The 19,110-nt window shown below is 40.1% G+C and overlaps 1 protein-coding gene across 2 annotated transcripts in view; it reads right to left on the bottom strand.

The window, feature by feature from the left end:
- UNC5C (unc-5 netrin receptor C) overlaps positions 1-19,110 on the bottom strand; it is a 261,631-nt gene that overhangs the window by 60,070 nt on the left and 182,451 nt on the right. For both annotated transcript variants that reach the window (XM_061992520.1, XM_061992521.1), the window contains exon 3: positions 12,330-12,473. In XM_061992520.1, the coding sequence (XP_061848504.1) occupies positions 12,330-12,473 (144 nt within the window). The remainder of the gene's footprint in view (positions 1-12,329; positions 12,474-19,110) is intronic.

The following is a 19,110-nucleotide window of genomic DNA, read 5'->3' as shown; positions in this document are numbered from 1 at the left end:
GAGAAGAGGAGACTCAGGGGGGATCTGATTAATATTTACAAATATTTAAATGGTGGATGTCAGGAGGTTGGGACATCGCTTTTTTCAATGGTATCTAGCAACAGGACAAGGGGTAATGCGATGAATCTAGAACACAAAAAGTTCCATTTAAACATAAGAAACAACTATTTCGCTGTGAGGGTGATGAAGCAGTGGAACTGGCTGCCCAGAGGAGTTGTAGAGTCTCCTTCCTTGGAGGTCTTCAAGACCCATCTGGACACGTTCCTATGTGACTTGATCTAGGTGAACCTGCTTCTGCAGGGGGTTTGCATGAGATGATCTCTAAAGGTCCCTTTCAACCCTACCATTCCATGATTCTATGATTCTATGATTCTATGTCTGTCAGCACCCCTGTCACACTGGAGCTATTCCAGGACAGCAAGGGTTGTCATGTAAGAGTGAACTCAGCAAAAGAACTGACTGTATGAGGTCAGTCTCTGACACCTGTACATAGCTCTCTCTAGTTGCCAGCTCCAGCATCACCAGCCCACCAGCTTCATTCTACCCTCTCTGAGAGGCTAAAGAGGGACATTATGTGTCAATTTGAGTAGAACCAGAACTCTCCATGTTCTGGAGAAATGACTCCCTGTTGGTGGGAAACATTCCAAGGACTAAATGCTGAGTTTTGGCTTGCCATACTTCTGCATGTTAAACATGGAGATGATCAGCTCTTTCAGGAGCTGGTGAGTGTCTCAGGATGTGACATTCTTCCTTTGGCCCAGGCTCCTCATACATCCTGTGAACCTGATAGGTATCCTGGACACACAATGACAGGTTAGAATCATAGAATTGTTTTGATTGTAAAAGACCTTTAGAATCAAGTCCAATCACCAACCTAACACTGCCAGGCTCACTACTAAATCATGCCCCTCAGCACCTCATTTACACAACTTTTAAATGCCTCCACAATTTCTCTGGGTAGTCTGTTTCAATGCCTGACAACCCAAAGTTTTTCCTAATATCCAATTTAAACTTCACCTCGTGCCACTTGAGGCCATTTCCTCTTGTCCTATAAATAAACACAGTTTCCTCAACAGCTTCTCATAAGGCTTGTTCTCTACTTCCTTCACCAGCTTTGTTGCCCGCCTCTGGACATGCTCCAGCACCTCCATGTCCTTCTTGTAGTAAAGGGGCCAAGAATTGGACACAGTATTTGAGGTGTGGCCTCACCAGTGCCTAGTACATGGGGCAATCACTTCCTTGTCCCTGCTGGTCACACTATTTCTGATAAAATCCAGGATGCCACTGGCCTTCTTGGCCATCTGGGCACACTGCTGGCTCATGTTCCGTCAGCTGTGGATTAACACCCCCAGGTCCTTTTCTGATGGACAACTTTCCAGTCACTCTGCCCCAACCCTGGAGCATTGCCTGAGGTTGTAGTAGTCCATCTGCAGAACTTGGCCTTGTTAAACCTCATGTGATTGGCCTCAGCCCATCAATCCTGTCTGTCCAGGTCCTTCTGAAGAGCCTTCCTGTCCTCAAGTAGGTTTATGCTCCTGTCTAACTTCATATTATCTGCAGAATTACTGAGGGTGCATTGGGTTACTGCAATTTGCTTTAAATTAGCAAATAACTGGGGTTATATTGCCAGCAGTACCCATATGATCATATGAATGATAGTTTCACAGGTATTTCTAAAACAAAATAATTACTTCCCCATCAAGTACACTTTAGTGCATGTAGTAGGTACACATATGTGCACAGTGCAGACAATTATAGAGATATATAATGCTCTAATACCATGGCTAAGGATAAATGAGAAAGTTACCATGCTTGTAATAGAAGCATGTAAACACAGTAATAAATAGCACATTAATAATAGCTTTCAGGTGTTCAAATATGGAGGGATGAAGACAGTAGAGGCAGATTACATAGATAATAATCTGAGATTTTCCCTTGACATGTTTATTTAGTGTCCTGCCTACCTTCCTAAAACATCAATAGAGCTCTGAAATTCTCCATAGCCTCATGCAGGCAGGGGAGTTAGACTACATCATCTTTCGAGGTCCCTTTCAACCCTTAAGATTCTGTGATTCTGTGGTGTACACAATCATTGCCTCTCTCATAAAGCACTTGCCAAAACCCCCACAAATCCCCTAAATTTTAATGCATACAAAAGTAAACAGCATTAGTCTAGAAATGTGTAATAACAGTGAAAAATCCCTCTTTAACCTCTTCAATACCACCAGCTGGAATTGCTGGGCGTGAGCAGCCTCTTTCACCTTTTTTGTAGCAGGACTGGGACAGATGAGACAGACCCTATAGGATCTCCAGCTCCTACATTGTGCTGTTGGATTACAGTAGGTCAGTGATCCACAAACTAAAAATACACTAAATAGGAGTCTTGGCATAACAGACAGTAATGTTCTGAAAGGAGCCATTAGATATTATTGAGTAAATTATACTGATTTGTGAAAAGAAAAAAAGAGCACATAATTGTTCATCTACAAGATTGGGAGCTCCTAGAGCTTACTTTGTTGGCTCTCTCCCACATGTTCACATCCCACTCAAACTATCTGCCACCTCTTACTGCTGCCATGCCACCTACAAATAGCTACAGATAGCAGCAGTGCAAAGCAGGCTTTACCTAACCAAGCATAAGGTTCACTGGCTTTTAACAGTCGAACGAATTCACAAGGTACTTTTTTTAAGTGACGAAGAAGTGGAGGGCCTGGACAAACAACTTTGTCACTTGCTCTGTCATTAAATACCGTGCTGGGACAGCACTGGGTTTTAAACTGCATTTTTTCTGTGGCTCTTGCTATGATTTCTTCAATCTTCAGCTTCCTGTGCTGTTTAATAATTACAGTCATCATGGCAATTTCATAATGTTGACTGAATTGGATGAGCTTGCTCATGTACTGAAAGACTTTGGATCTTTTCCAAGCAGAATATTTTCAATGACACTTTTCACTTTATCAAAGTGCCATATAAGTTACAATTGGTTGCAAGCAAGGACAGAAGGGATACATTTTCCCAGAGAATGGTAAAAGACAAATAAAATACACTCCATTTAAGAAAAAAAGAAAAAAGTGCGAAGTTTTAACAAGCTTCAGAAAAGACCTGAAAAAGCAAAACAATAAAACATTTGATCCATTCTGGGTCAGGACCCTTTTGTCTGTGAAGAGGAAATGTGAATTATTAAAGCCTTGGGTCGGCAGCAGCCCTGTTAATGCATCGCTGTGCGAGAGACTCCTCTACCCTCACCTTCAATAGGGAGAGACATAACAGAAAGGCAGTTGCACTTTCTCTCCATTATTATTTTGGCAGCGTAGAGTAATTCTTGATTGTCTGTGTTAGCAATACTCTTCCTCCCCTTAGACAGGTAATATTTCTGCCTCAGCTCATCTCTTCAGGAGAGGAGCAAGCCTCAGTGGACTGGCAAGGCTGAAGGGTCCATCCTGTTTTTCTCACCAGCTCTCCCGTGGGTTTCATCCAGCTCAGGGGATAGACACCCTGAATCCCCATCAGGCATATTCCCCCACCTTTAACTTTCCTCCAAGGCTGTCTTCATAAAAAGAAACCAAGGAGAATTAAAATTCTGGTCTGACACCTTGAGCCAGACTCTATTTTCTTTACTAATGTGTATTCTTAGCAAATTCAGAGGAGGCTCTTCTGGCATATATTGCAGCACATTTACAGCATACTTAAGATGAGATTTTCCTCCAAGATTCCTGAAACACTCCTGTATAACCCTCTCTAGTAAGAAGAGATGGCTTGCATTCAGAGATGCATTGAAATGAGAGAATTTCCACAGGCATAAAACTGAAATAGTATAATGGGAAATCAAAAACTCAGTGTACACCATATTGTTAGCCTTATTCCTAAATCATTTTGCTTTTTCACTATCTAATCCACCTCTACTGTCTTCATTAGATCTTAATTTTGATGCACTGCTAAATGAATTCCTTTTACATTTAATACATTTCTGCCTGCTAAAGATAGTTTCTGCAGGAACTCATGGCATTTCCCCACTTCCTTTTCTATCTGTCAGCTTCTAAGAAAAAGCAAAGAATGACTCTAATCTTTTTTCTTTCTTTTTCTTTTTTTAAATGAAATTAATTTCATCTCTTTGCTGTTTTGGGTTTTACTGTGAATGATGGGTGGGTAAAACTTTAAGGATATCTTTTATCATTTCTGAGAAATGTGATAAGAGCCAGACCAGATCCCTTCAAGGCAGTCCTAATGCAAAGGTGACTAATGAATAAGCATGAAAAACAGACACTTGTCAGCCAAGAATTAGATGTAAACCAGAAATGAACAGAACAATGCAGCATTACTGTCAGAGAAAGATGGATTTCTGCCCTTGACAGACCTAAAGGACTCTGCTCCTTCTAGTAACTTCAATGTCAACTTTGCTTCTATAACAATTCAAAAACTGTGCAAGCTTTAGGAAAACAAAAAGAAAAAACACATTTTCTATTCAATTTTCAGATTAACCATGACCATTGAAGGAGGTATATTTAGCATGTGCTTTCAGACAAATCAGGTTTTAAGAATGTGAAAGGAGCACAAGAAGCACATATTTCCATGCATAAGATAGATTGCTTTATATGGCTAAGTATATATGGGCATCCCATAAAATCAAAAGCAGAAATTGCAACTAAAACACTGGGGGAAAAAAAGGAAGTCTATCTTGGTATTATTTTAACCAATATTTGAGTATCAATAGGTAGCCAAGTCCTCCACTTCAAGTCTACCACTTTCTGTTCAGAATGTTCTCAAGAGGCAAAGTTAACGTTGTTTTAGTTTTACCTAGTCTAATAAAAAATTACCCAAACAGAAAAGTAATTGTGCAAGAAGAGTGGGAAAATGCCACTGATGTTCTACAAAGTGAAAGAGGATCCATACGGTTGTTAAAACGTATCTCACTGCATTTAATCCCAAACTTAGGGCTGATACTGAGTTACAAAAACATGACTATTGTAAAACTGTAGAGGCTGACTCACATCTGGCCAGACCTAAAGACAAATGCTGGAGCACTGAGAGGTTGCCCTAGCCACCTTCTCAGTCTGGAGAGGAACATTAAGGGTGGTGGAGCTTTTCCCTTTCAAAAGATGCCTAGCATCCCACAGCTTGGAATGAACTTGTCCATAGCCCTTCAGTGGCTCAGGGAGTGAGGCCTCACACAGAGATGTGGCACCAGCTTTCACAGACAAGCAGATGATGAGGACTGAAGGAGACCTCCTGGAAGTGTACAACATGTTTTGGGGATGAAGACTGCTATATCCTCTGACTTGAGGTATAAATGAAGTGAGGAACATCCTTTGCTTGCCAAGCTGCAATCTGCAAGATGCTTGCCTGAGTCCAGGACCTTCTCTCCTTTTTTATTACCTGTGTATTTACAGCCTCAGCAAACAGGAGGTACACATCTACCAGCCTCTCACTCTGCTGATGGCATCTTCAGCCAGTTGGGGATAATGCTGAGGACTCCCTGGAGACTCACTGCCTGCCTGTCTGCAGAAGAAAAATCTTTCCCTTCCTCTTCTCAGTTCTAAGCTAGTTCAGCTAGGTGCTGGTAAGATAAAACACTCTTTTGCAATCCAGTTTCCACGTGGACTATGCTTATCACGAAGAACAACCCGCTCAATACATTTGGTATTAACACAACTGTAAAAAATACAAGAAAGCAAACTGTATCAAGAATTATGGTTTACCTCAGCTGGCAACTAATCACCACCCAACTGCTTGCTCTCCCCCACTCTACCAGTAGTATGGGAGAGAGAATGGACGAGTAAAAGTGAGAACTCATGAGTCAATATGCTTCAATAGGTGAAGCAAAAGCCATGTGCACAAGCAAAGCAAAACAAGGAACTCATTTATGACTTCCCATGATCAGGCAATCATCTCCAGGAAAATAAGGCTCCATCACACATAATGTTTACTTGGGTAGACAAGCGCTACCACTTCTAATGTCCCACCCTTCCTCCTTCTTCCTCCAGCTTTTTATTGCAGAGTATGACACCATATGGTCTGGGATATCCCTTGGGTTAGTAGGGGTCAGCTGTCCTGGCCGTGTCTCCACCCAGATTCCTGTACACCCCCAGCCCACTTACTGGTGGGGTACTGTGAGAAGCTGAAAAGGCCTTGACTCTGTGTACGCACTGCTCAGCAGTAATGAAAACATCCCTGTGTTATCAACACTGTTTTTAGCACAAATCCAAAATGTAGGCCTGTATCAGCTTCTAGGGAGAAAATTAACTCCATTCCAGCCAAAACCAGTACAGGAATCCGCTGAGTAGATAGGTTTCCAAGTGTACCCTGATCACATTGTTCTCATCCTGTTGCATTTTTACTTTTTAGCTTGATATTTCTGGTTTTACTTTGTAAGCTTAACCTGCAAACCACTTTATAAACTTAACTCTATTCAGTATTTTATTAGGTGGTTGAAGACAATGCAAAGTTCTTGTTTTTAAAATAAATTTAAATGTAAAGTTCAAGTGACCTAACCTCAATTAAGTGCTTATTTAGATGACAGATGTACTAAAGGTACCAAAGATAGACATTAGAAACACTAGGTGTGCATTTCAATTCATATGTAGAATTGAATTTACCACACAGTGAAACATTAAAATGTAATTAATTTGTATAAATGTGGTCTTTTGTTGCTGTTACTGTTCTGATACACTAATTTGACTCACACAGCTGTCTGGTTACTACTGAAATATACACAACATTTTGTTAACTTCCTGACTGCATCTATGTTTCACTATCAGGCACTAAGCAGGCTCTACTGAAAGGTGATCATTTTTTAGGCCTGACAGTGTAGGTAGGATATTCTCAAGGCTCCTACTGAGTGATTAAATTAATATAAATTCAGTAAAGGGATTTCGTTTTGCTTTTTAAGCAATGCTAACAGTGAAGTCAAGACCATCTTTATAAAGTCTTAGCTCTTTAACACAAAGCAATGTGATTTCTATTTATTACTGTTGCAACTGCATCCTTAAGTTTAGGAGTCAGTCATGCCTGTTAACTTGAGAAATGGTACAGCAGCATGCCTGTCAGGAGCAAAAGCAGAGTGATAGTATCAAATATGTTAAACACTCAGTTAACTTCTTTGGTGCCCTTTCTGTGATCTGTTGTTCTCTCTTCAGTAATCTCTCAGTTCAAGACCATGCAACTCAACTATAACCAGGAGATACTGATTAGTAGCAAATTAAATGGTACACATGAAAGGAATTAAGGTCCTATCTCTGCTAACTCTCATATACATTTAGCAAAGTGCACAAACTACATATTTGGGTCATTTTTTAATACTGCATATCCTGGACGTACCTCTAATAAAATTTTCAATTGATTTCCTTCCTAGCTCTCTCTCTCCTTATCTCAACATACACCTGACTTTCTCCCTATTGCAATGTGCTCTAACGCTTTGGTGGCTACAGGAGCATGTCCTCACACTGTTGTTTGAATTAGGTATGTGAAGAGAGGCAAGAAAGGCACTGCAGCTGAGCACGGGCCCTAGTACTAAGAAGTGAGATAACCAAGTGTTAGTAAAGAATCTGTGATTTTTTTTTTTTCATATCTGTTTCTTTGTATGACTGCATATCCCTTGGAAGTGGAGATAACCCATCAGGTGAACTAGTCTACTTTTCTGTACTGCATTTATCTTATCAGTATATAGTATCTATCTGACATGCATATATTAGCCATGTTCCTTTGAAATAAATGTCTGGGGGGAAAAAAGGCTTTTAATAAGTATATAGGAAATTACTATCAAATCATACAAAAGACTAACAAGTGCAGTTCTTTACCACACTATGGCTTTTAAAAATGTTTTTTGAATTAAAAAAAAATCCAATTTTAATCAGATTTTATTATTATTTTAATAATAAATAAAGGAAAATAAGACATTATTCACATTTATTACACACACACACAAAACCAACTGGGTAACAGAAATTACAAAGAAATTTGCTGTTTTCTTATAGGCTTTCAACAGATTCAAAACCTGGCAGCAGATATGAGGCTTATATACCTCCTACATTTTCTCAAGGACAGCATGGGCTGACATCATGAAGTCAATGAGGCTACAGCAACACCAACCTGAAGCAAACGAAAAGTGAGGTTGCTCTATGCACATGGTCTCAAAGCAATTTTTCTTAGACACCTCTTTATTATCTGATCTAAAAATTAGGTCAAATCCTGAAGCTATTTTTTAGTCTTTATCAGATCTATTTTCCATTAGATTTAACTTTACTCTCAGTTACACAGGCTCAGATCTCACTCATCCTTTTAACAGGAGTTTTGCCCTGTTAGGTTTTATCTGCTCAATGCCATCAGGCTTGTTACATAGAATTCACACTAAAACTTCATATTGGGATTGAGTTTTTTTTCAGCCAAAGGTAAAGCTATTTGACATCCACTTCTTCGACCCTCTCTCCACCAAGGCAACGTTTTTTTAAATTGAGCAGAAAAACGGTATCAAAACTGTATCAAAACGTATTAGCGACTTCCAGTGCTCCTGACAGGATATGCCTGGAATAAATAAGAAATGTGTGAATAAATAGGAAATGCATTTCAGCACTTTCATAGGCCAATATATCAGAAAATTTATTTTATCTTTCCAGCTCCACCGAGATTTACATTAGGTGTTCCTACTTTGTTGGTTACTGAGATATCTAGAACGGCAAAATGAAAATTAATTCCAACAAATCTGCTAGTTTAAGAGGATGAAATGCTCAGCTCTGTTCTCATGGGGACATCAACACCTCAGGAACATGAATTCCATGAAACAGGAGAAAAGCTCTTTTTCAGGAAAAAATGGCACAAAAGGGAGCGATTTCCTAGCATACTTGTGGTCCAGGAGTGCAACGGCGAGACACTGTTCAATGCCCTAAACACTTAGATAAGTCAGGATGTTGGCTTTAGACTCTTTTCCTGTTTATATTGCTAGCATGAGCAGCCTTTGAAAACCAGCATTGTCTTCACTCCATATTTATAGATTACCCCCTTCCTGAATAACTGAATCTCTTAGCAAGACTGAAGTTGCAATTGATTTTCACAGAGAACTTTCATTGACTAGGTTGTTATGTACTTTCTGACACAGGCCTGACCCTGCATTAAACAAATACAAGCTGCTTTTCTAGGATGAACATTTTTCACACTTTCAAATTACTTTTCAGTTAATTCTATTACACGCTCAGTGAACAGAGATGTTGCATGCTTTTTGTTTGTTTGTTTGCTTTAATGGAGTGCAGCTCCAGCCCTTGAGAGAACACAATAATTCCAGAATAAGACTGGAGAGCAAGGGAGAAAAGAGAGAAGAAGAGTGAGAAAAGAAGGAGGAAAAGGAGAAAGAGGATGAGGAGGAGAGGAAGAGGGAGAAGCTTTTCTTAATGTAGCAGGTATGGCTAGTTATGCTACAGTTGTATCTGTGAAGGTGAAATCACCAGGTTCAGGTACTAAGATAAACACTAAGAGATACTAAGAAAAATAATAAGCAGAGCACTTTACATGCTCCATTTATCCCTCACCTTCCCAAAGGCATCAGTGCTTACTTTTTGTATGAATTAAAAGTGAAGACTTCATTGGTGACAAACATGCAACTACAGCTGCAGATGGAGCTGCAGAGATGGACTCTTCCATCCCTTCCATCCCCTCTTAAATTTTGGACATCATTGATTTTCTGGATTAATAAATACCGCATAGATCCTACCCTGCAACTCAGTCTTATGGCATATTGTGTAACTCCTAGATGACTTGCTATCTGTGTTTAATTCTATTAAGAAACAACTATTGTATTGCCAGTGCAGATTTAGTCCTCTGAAGTTAAGGCTGTGACCAAATGACATCACAAAGTAAGGCCTAATAGTTCAACTCTTAATCCCAAGGAGTCTACCTGATTTGCCTCTGTCACAGCTGCACAAGAATCCCAAATTCAGGAACAAGAGGTTAAAAAAAAACTTTAGTAAAATATAAAGTCACATTTGAGTTACAGGCACATAAAACCCCCTGGAATTTAAATAGGCTGTTTTAAAAACTCAACTAAGACTACAGAAAAATCACTGAACTGAGTGTTCCTCTCACTCCAAAGCATGGTAAGAAAAAGAAGTAAACTCTATATTATGAGTGCCTTCAATGGAAATTTGGAAGCCTGAGAAGAATTGTCAATTGATACAAAATAACTTGCATATACACACAATGACTATGTGTTACACAGAAATTAAGTGCATCGGTATGGTGGTACACAGAAGTTACTTAACCATGAAATGGTTGATGGTTACTTCACCACCAATACACTCAGACTTCTAAACTGGGTTAATTTAATGGTCATCTGTCAAGAGCTAACTGGTAGGATACGAAAATCTACTTAATGAGTTAGTTTGGGAGTCATAATCTAAAAAACCTGCTCAAAGAGTGCTAAGCCTCTCTGAAGTACTGACTGCTTAGAAGAAAAAGAATTTTAATCGCTCTCTTTTGTTGGACTTGAAAAGTTTCCTGCCATGAGAAAGCACTATGCATGTATGTAATGGTGTTTCTAGCATTGCTGAAAGACTGTCTGCATAATAATTTTCATTCCTCTTAACTCTGAGGAAATTCTTCTCTGAGGTTAGGCCTGTACTCAGATGTATAGGTGCTCTATTTCTAGCCAGCTAGTTGGACTAAAAGCATTCAAAAATAGGCATTTAAAGTGAACCTCTGAGATTTGTACCTGGATGTTTACACAGAAGGTAACTCCGAGGATTTACTGATGTCACACTTTCTCAAGAACAAAAGGAGAATCAAGCTCTAAATGAAGAGTATTAGATGACAGGTAGTCTTTTCTCTAATGTGTCTGTGAAAAGCTTTATTTAGCTGGAAGAATTATCTTCTCTCATAAATTGTTAGGAAATATAAGCACAGGAAATATAAGTATGCTTCAAATTCAGCTTCTAATGACCTTTTCTCACAAAATGTGTTTTTGCTGAAGTGAAAACAGCAGAAGAGATACAATTCCAGATGATATATTTTGTTCCCATTGTATAAAACAGGATTCCATTATGTGAAAAAGAAATGGAAGTCCCCAGTGCGACTACTCTATTACAAAGAAAAGCCCCTCTTTGAAAATTAATGAACATCAAATATTTGTACAGTCAAATCAAGATTTGTTTTCAGGGAACTTGTTGCCCTGTGTTCTTGAGGTCTAAGCTGGGAATGGTTAAAAAAAAACCACTGAGGTTAGTAGCCGTGAAAAAAAATGATGAAGTGTTAGGTTTGAGATGACCACTCTCAGACTTGTATTACAAATCTGATTACATGATATGTTAAATGTACACTTTTTTTTTTTTTTTTTTGGTTGAGGAACAGCAGCTTTATTATATGATGGCAGAGATATATATTTTCAGCTTTGCAGAGAAGGACCTGCATCTCCTGGTGGATACTAAGTTGACCATAAGTCAGCAATGTGACCCAAATAAGGCTGATGGCATCCTAGACTGCATTAGAGAAAAAGTATTGCCAGCTGATCAAGGGAGGTGATCCTTCCCCTCTGCTCAGCACTGGTGAGGTCACACCTGGAGGACTGGGTCCAGTTTTGGGACATGAGAGACATGTGCATACTGGAGAGAGTCCAGCAAAGGGCCATGAAGATGACTAGAGGCTGGAGTATCTCTCCTTTGAAGAACGGCTGAGAGACCTGGGAGGAGAGAAGGCTCAGTGGAATCTGATCCATGTGTACAAACATCTGAAGGGAGAATGCAAAGCAGATAGAGCCATCAGTGATGCTCAGTGATGGAACCAGAGGCAATGGGCACAAACTGAAACACACCAGGTTCTCTCTGAACATCAGGGAACAATGCAGGATGACCAAGCACTGACATAGGCTGCCCAGGGAGATAATGTGTTCTTCTTCCTTGGAGATAATCAAAAGCTATCTGGAATCAGTCCTGGGCAACTTGCTATAGGTGGTCCTGCTTGAGCAGAGGTTTGGACCAGATGACCTCCAGAGATCACTTCTAGCCATAAGCATTCTGTGAAAGGAATAGCTATTACCCCATTTCATAGCTTACTTTGGTAATATTCCTACTCATTAGCTTCAGACATTTGAGACGTATAACTGCAGTACTCAAGAAATACTAGTTTTGATGCTTTCCTCCCACACAAAGGAGAATAATGATTTTGCTCTTAACAACAGGATAAATTGAAATTCTTTTCAGTGCTTCTAAAGGCCTTAATTTTCACATGCACCAGTAACTGCAGAAAATATGAAGCCTAACTGGTTGGAAACAAAATCTCTTCCCAAATGGCAGAAACTCCACTTTTTCCCACCCAATCACCATCAACAAAACACGCAGAGCAGAGACACTCACATGCAATGCGGACATAGGCTTTCCGGCTCTTGGTGGTGCCTGCAGAGCTCCAGGCAACGCACTGGCACCAGTAATCTTCGGGCCCAAAGAGCTCCTCGACTTGCTGGCGGGAAATCTCGATGCTTACCTCTCGAACAATCAGACCTGTCAGGGTACAAGTAATTCTGGTCAATATTATGCTTACAACTAGAAAGAAAAAAAAGTGTAGGAACAGAAGACCGTTGAAAAGTTGTTGTGAGACCTTGCAGTTCTCTACCAGTACCTATTTATCCAGCAACACATAGGGATGTGAAGGATAAAATCCCACCACTTTATCTGCATAATAAGAGAAATGAGTGAATGAGAACCTAATAACTGTGATTTTGACTTTCATCACGTATCACATGTATATTAGAGAAGTAAGAACAGCACTTCAGCTGATATAAATTGTACCAAGTCCTCAGGATGATTTCCATCAAGTGATGATCCAGACCAGTTTTATTTTCATATGAATATCATAAAACAACAGAGTCATTCCATTTATATGATTCCCTTAGCCCTCCTGTATTTCATGTCCTTTTGCTACACAAATATAGCACAGGGAGAAGTCTGTTCACTCTGACACTGAACTGCCCAGGAAAATGGATTTTACCATTGCAGAAAATGTCCCCACACTCTGTGACAATGGGCACGTGTTACATAGTTATTGCAAGCTGTGGTCTGGGGACTATTACTGTCATATATCCTGAAGATATTGGGATATTTCTTAGGTGATTTTGTAATACAGTGCAATAGATGGGTATTACAGTGTAGTAGGGGTTGAAAGGAACATCTAGAGATCATCTAGTCCAATCCCTCTGCTAAAGAAGGTCCACACAGATCGTGTTTCATACTGACACACTCCCTTTCTCTGCCTCTAAATGCACCACCTAGTCAAAATGCTCTGAATTTGAGCCAAGATACTGGGCAGGGGTGGGAGAGAGTGCTTACGCCTCTTGTGAGCCTATTTGGTCTTTGTTGCCAAACTATCAACAGACTTCTATTGAGTGTCTGCCTGTAGGAAACACTATCACCATTTAAAAAATGCACTCCTGCAGACTCCTGTAGTGGGACTGAGTTTCTTTTTCTTTCCAAAATTGCCAGAAAATTCAACTGAAAGAGCCTTGGATCACAGCATGCACAATTCATCCCCATCACCAGACACCAAAGGAACAGTCCTTTTGCTGAGCACAGACTTGAGCCCATGGAAGCCATCTATCCTCAGCCTCCTGCCACACAGCTTACAAGGTGATACTTACAACATGAATGTTCCCAATTGTATATCATGGCACGTTCCTCATGCTGGAAAAGGGGCCAGTCCTTTGGTTTGCCTCCAACTTCACAGAGGCCCCATTCAGGGAGCCAACAATTAATTGCTGTTAGTACACAGTCATGCACTGTCACAGAGGCTGCATGCTATCTGCATCCAAAGCTTGGTTAACAACAGCAGAAAGGGATTCATGCATGTAATACCATAGACTCCTCTGGTGGGAATGCTTTCTAATGAGATGCATTTTCCTGCTAGAGACTCACAGCCTAGCTTGTTTTTTATTTCATTATCCCTGACATCTTTAGCTATTGAATAGTCAGTTACCTTGGGGGGGACACTTAACAGCTTTCCTCCTTGAAATGAAATACTCAAAATATGCCAACTGCACTCCAAAGAATGGAAATCAAACCAGTGCATGGGCATTTCATATGCAGGGAACATTGTGTTATAAACTTGTTCTGCTTTGATGAGCTAATTTGTCTTGAAAAGGGTCTGTGGTACAGATTTTGTCCTGTTGAGAAGAGCATGAAGAGGGTGGGGAGAAAACATGTACATTACATGCATAAAAATGCTTATATTTTCCCACTGCAGTTCCCATTCCCAACTGCTGCTAGTCTAAAGATTACTTCAGTTCATTCCCAGTTTTTTATAGCACTAGCCCAGGGAGTCTCTGAAGGTTACAATATTATGTTTTTATAATAAGGCTGATTATGACAGAGCTTGACGGAGCAGTGAACTTTGTTACCTGAGGGCTAAACCAAGCATGCTCATAATGACAGTGCTGGTTAATAATGATTATGAAATAGTCTTAACATCCAGGACACAAATGCCATTTTCTGATAGTCTGTTGAGGACACAAAACCATATGATAAATAGCTCCCACTGCATGCACTAGCAGAACCTTTTATCTCTGACTTCCTAAGATACTTTCTAATTCAAAATAATAAGCTCCCAGAATACCTTTTGGGGCAGCTGTGGAGTATTGGTAGGTTTCAGGTTACTGAAAGTAATTTGGCCTTTGGTCTTTGAGTAGTAATAACAGTTGTGCCATGACCAAAGAGATGCACACCTTCTTTATGTACCAAATAGATGCCTCCTCTTTCTGTTAACAAGCAAAAAAATTTCGTCATGTCTTTGTCTCTAAGGTAAACTCTTTTTCCTAGAGTTCAAAATGTATCAAACCAGTTAGTGATACCATGAGATCATCTGGGATGTAAGCATCCATGGCCAGAAATTGAAGATAATTCAACCACTCCTTCCCAGCATTGCCCATTGGCACCTTGGACTTAGAGGAAACATCTCACCAGCCTCCGGGGCAAGCTAAAAGGGACGTGTTTCCCTTGTTGTACCAACTTGTAATCCTATTCCTTCTGCTAACACACTTCAATGTAACCTCTAAGAGAAAACCCTTTTGTAGGCTAGATTACAAAAAATGCAATTTGTGGCAATACCTCAGATAGCAAGTGCCTTGTTACCAGCTGACATATTGTTGTACATCAGATTTCACAGAGGAGCTGATACAGCCTGTCTGCTTTCATTAGGGAGTGTATCACTTACCTACCTCACATGGGCACAAAGTGCAGGACAACCCTGGCATGATCACTTCAAACAGAGATTTTCATCTTACCCCTGTCAAACCTGCTTCTGTCTCTACATCAAAGAAATACAGCTGAAGTCACAAGAAAAAAAAAAAAGAGCCAAACAACCCATGTCTCAGACAATATTTCCAGACAATGTAACACACTGTGCCTGCAGTTCAGGCAATTGCTTATTGAATTATTTGATTATAAGTGAGTGCCCAACCTCTGAGTGAAAAATTAGAAGTAAGGTTATAAAATGAGCCCCTATATTTTGCCTAAATACATTCTGTATAGGACAGATTAAGAGACTGGCAGTAATTTATGCAGCATATAACCTACTTGGTATTGGCCAATTCTACTTTGCCACACTGCTAAGTAACAACATATTACCCTCTCATAGAGAATATCTCCTCTACTTTCCCTTCTTCATTAAAAATATACTGATTTTTTCAGTCCAGTTTCTCATATGGCTAAGGTATACAGCAGGTGAAGACATGAACATTAAATGTCTTCTTACAACACTTGAATAAAGCCACGAATTTCCAGATTTAATAAGATTGCATAGTTGGTGGCATAATCCACAGAAGTCAGGATCTTACTATTTTGAAGCAATGCAATAACAAACACAGCTGAAGGGAGATAACAGAAATGTGGGCAGCTAGAATGCTTGACAAGTCCTTTCTAATGTATATAAATCATAAAAAGTATCTATATAGTATTTCTAACTTGTACTCTCTGTGTGATGAATAGCTAGAATATGACAGGGAAAAGCATTTCCTTGCACTGTCCAAACTTCATTTGCATTCAACCAAGCGAGCAGCTCATGAAGACAAATACATGAGGATACTTGGTATAATTATCAACACCCTTTGTCTGACAAGAAGAAGATTGTGAAGAGCTTTAAAAAAAAATGCAGAAAATCAAAGTAATTTAAAGCAATTCTTCAAAATAAACACTAACTGTATCTTAAGACTGTTCACTTAAAAAAACCACAGATCCTTAAAAAATGCATCCCAAGGTTACTATGCTCCTCTACACAAGCATTTCTTTTCTGATCTCGGTGCATAACTGCAGTGCTATTGGGAGAGAAGCATTGTAAGAAGTTTTACGACTTGAATAGAACGAAGTAAAAAAATCTCAGGAAAAAAACAAATCCTAAAATATTTGCTGTCCTCTCTGGGTCCCAAGGATACAGATGTGGATCTGATGGGTTATAAAAGATGTCACAGAGGTTACTCAAGGCTGGGGCTGTTTATACACACAGAACAGTCTGATTTCAGACACTTACCTAAATCTGGCACCACCACTAGAGTAAAATTTCCCTAAAGACAGGTCCAAAACCTTGCAGCCATTAGGAGACTAAATAAACTAATCTAAGGTATCTTTTTCCTAGAATCTTAGACTGGTAGAGGTTGTAAGGGACCTTTAGAGATCATCTAGTCCAAGCCCCCTGTCAAAGCAGGTCCACTTAGATCAGCTTGCATAGGAACATGTCCAGGTTGGTTTTGAAGACCTCCAAGGAAGGAGGCTCTACACCCTCCCTGGGCAGCCTGAGCCAGTGCTTCTTCACCTTCACAGTAAAAAAGTTTTTCCTTATGTTTAAATGGAACTTTTTATGTTCCAGCTTCTTTCCATAACCCCTTGTCCTGTCTCTGGATACAACAGTAAAAAGGGGATGCCTCAATCTCCTGACATCCACCCTTTAGATATTTGTAAATATTAATCAGATCCCCCCTGCAGTCCCCTCTTCTCCAGACTAAACAGCCCCAGTTCCCGCAGCCTTTCCTCATATGAAAGATGCTCCAGTCCCCTGATCATCTTGGTGGCCCTACACTGGACTCTCTCCAGCACTTCCCTGTCCCTCTTGAGCTGAGGAGCCCAGAACTGGACACAGGACTCCAGATGAGGCCTCACCAGGGCAGAGTAGAGTGGGAGAAGAACCTCCCTTGACCTGCCGGCCACACTCTTCTTGATGTATCCCAAGATGCTATTGGCCTTCTTGGCTATGAGGGCACATTGCTGGCTCATGGTTAGTTGATTATCAACCAGGACTCCCAGATCTCTCTTTGCAGAGCTGCTCTCCAGTGGTCAACCCCCAGCCCATACTGGTGCATGGGGCTGTTCTTCCCCTGGTGAAGGACTCTGCACTTGGCCTTGTTGAACCTCATGAGGTTCCTCTCTCCCCAACTCTCAAGGCAGTCAAGATCCCGCTGAATGGCAGCACAGCCTTCTGGGGAATCAGCCAGTCCTCCCAGTTTGGTGTCATCAGGGAACTTGCTGAGGGTACACTCTGTCCCCTCATCCAGGTTGTTGATGAAGATGTTGAACAAGACTGGCCCCAGAACCAATCCCTGTGGAACTCCTCTGGCCACAGGCCTCCAACTTGATTCTGTGCCATTGATCACTACTCTCTGGGTTCTATCTTTCAGCCAGCATTTCACCCCTGATAGTTTTTTGTCCAGTGGAGGACAGAGGACAGCTTACAAGAAGGCTCGGGGTGTCTGGCATAATGACTCTGTGATGATGTCCCAGTTTCATTAAATACACAGGTTCTCCATAAATAGCAATTATTTCATGTTTAGTAACACAGCATATACAATTATTAGTTTAAACAAAATAAATATATCCCTGGGATTAACACAACTTGGGGTCTGAAGAGGAGTAGGAAAAAAACAGTACTTTACTTATTTCTGTATTTGTACATTAATGACAGAGTCTACTGCTAATGTGTGCAGCTGAATGAACACAGGAGAGAGGCACTGGCTAATGGTATATATAAAAATAAAATTACTATCCCTCCCAGAGCAAAAGAAAGTGTAAGGAGGGAATTGTGCCTTACATACATGGTCTTTTATTATAAGCTGTTATGCTAGAAATACAGTCAAAGACACACTTCATTCACACGGTCCCCAAGTGATGAACTTTGCTGGCTATACAAACTGTGACGTAGATTATCTGGTCTTCAGAGGCAGAAATGTTATCTTTTTTAATGTATGCAAATGTAAAGCAATTGTACAATATTATGGTAGATTATTAGTAACTGCAATAATAACTCATGGGTTCCACATTACACCCACTGAAGTAACTGGCAAATTTCCCAATGATTTTAATAGGAGCAGATTTGCCAGTAAGATTCATTTCTTTCTAGAAGGAAACAAACACATCTCATAAGGTTTTGCAACCATATATAACTGTGCAAGACAATGAATGATCACTGTTAGCATCTGAGAAGTGAAGATTTTTAGCAGCTAATCAAAGCTAATTATCCAGCCTGGTGCCAATCTAGGTCAAGGAGTTAGTATCTACACCTCACTGGGCATTGCTGGGTCAAGAAATTATTTTGATGTATTTTGGCTGCCATAAATGTTCAACATTTGATATTAGTTCCTCACACATGTGAAAATATTCCTCAGGACTTTGACATAGCAATTTTTGTGGAAGTATTATATTGGCCTGTGTTTGAACCTCTGACACAACACTGAAGCAGAGCTATTTAGTTGCAAGACTAAACTGCGCTTACAAAATCTAAGAGACTGCATAGACAATTTGTTTATTTTCTGTGTAAGTAGAAGTTCAAACAATTTATGTGCTTTTGTGCTTTCATTTGCCCAAAAGGTGTTTCATTAATTAGTAATCACATAAGCCATAAAACACATTCCTCAAGGAGATGGAGCTTTATGACCTACTGGTCTGGAAAAAGACATTACTGTAATACATGCATATAGATTGCAGGTGTATCGCAGCCACTGTAAATAAGTATGGAAATACATTCCATTTTAATGCAGGTAACTTGCAACCCTTTACCAGCTCAGTTTCTTGAAATCAGTACTCTGAGCACCCTCTCAAATCTGATGGTCAGGGTTGTTGGCTCCATCCCTGATTAGACAGGCACAGATCTCCCCACAACTGCACA

The sequence above is a fragment of the Colius striatus genome, chromosome 3 (genome assembly GCF_028858725.1).
Source record: "Colius striatus isolate bColStr4 chromosome 3, bColStr4.1.hap1, whole genome shotgun sequence".
Classification (NCBI taxonomy): domain Eukaryota; kingdom Metazoa; phylum Chordata; class Aves; order Coliiformes; family Coliidae; genus Colius; species Colius striatus.
This window is presented reverse-complemented; position numbering and strand designations above follow the sequence as displayed.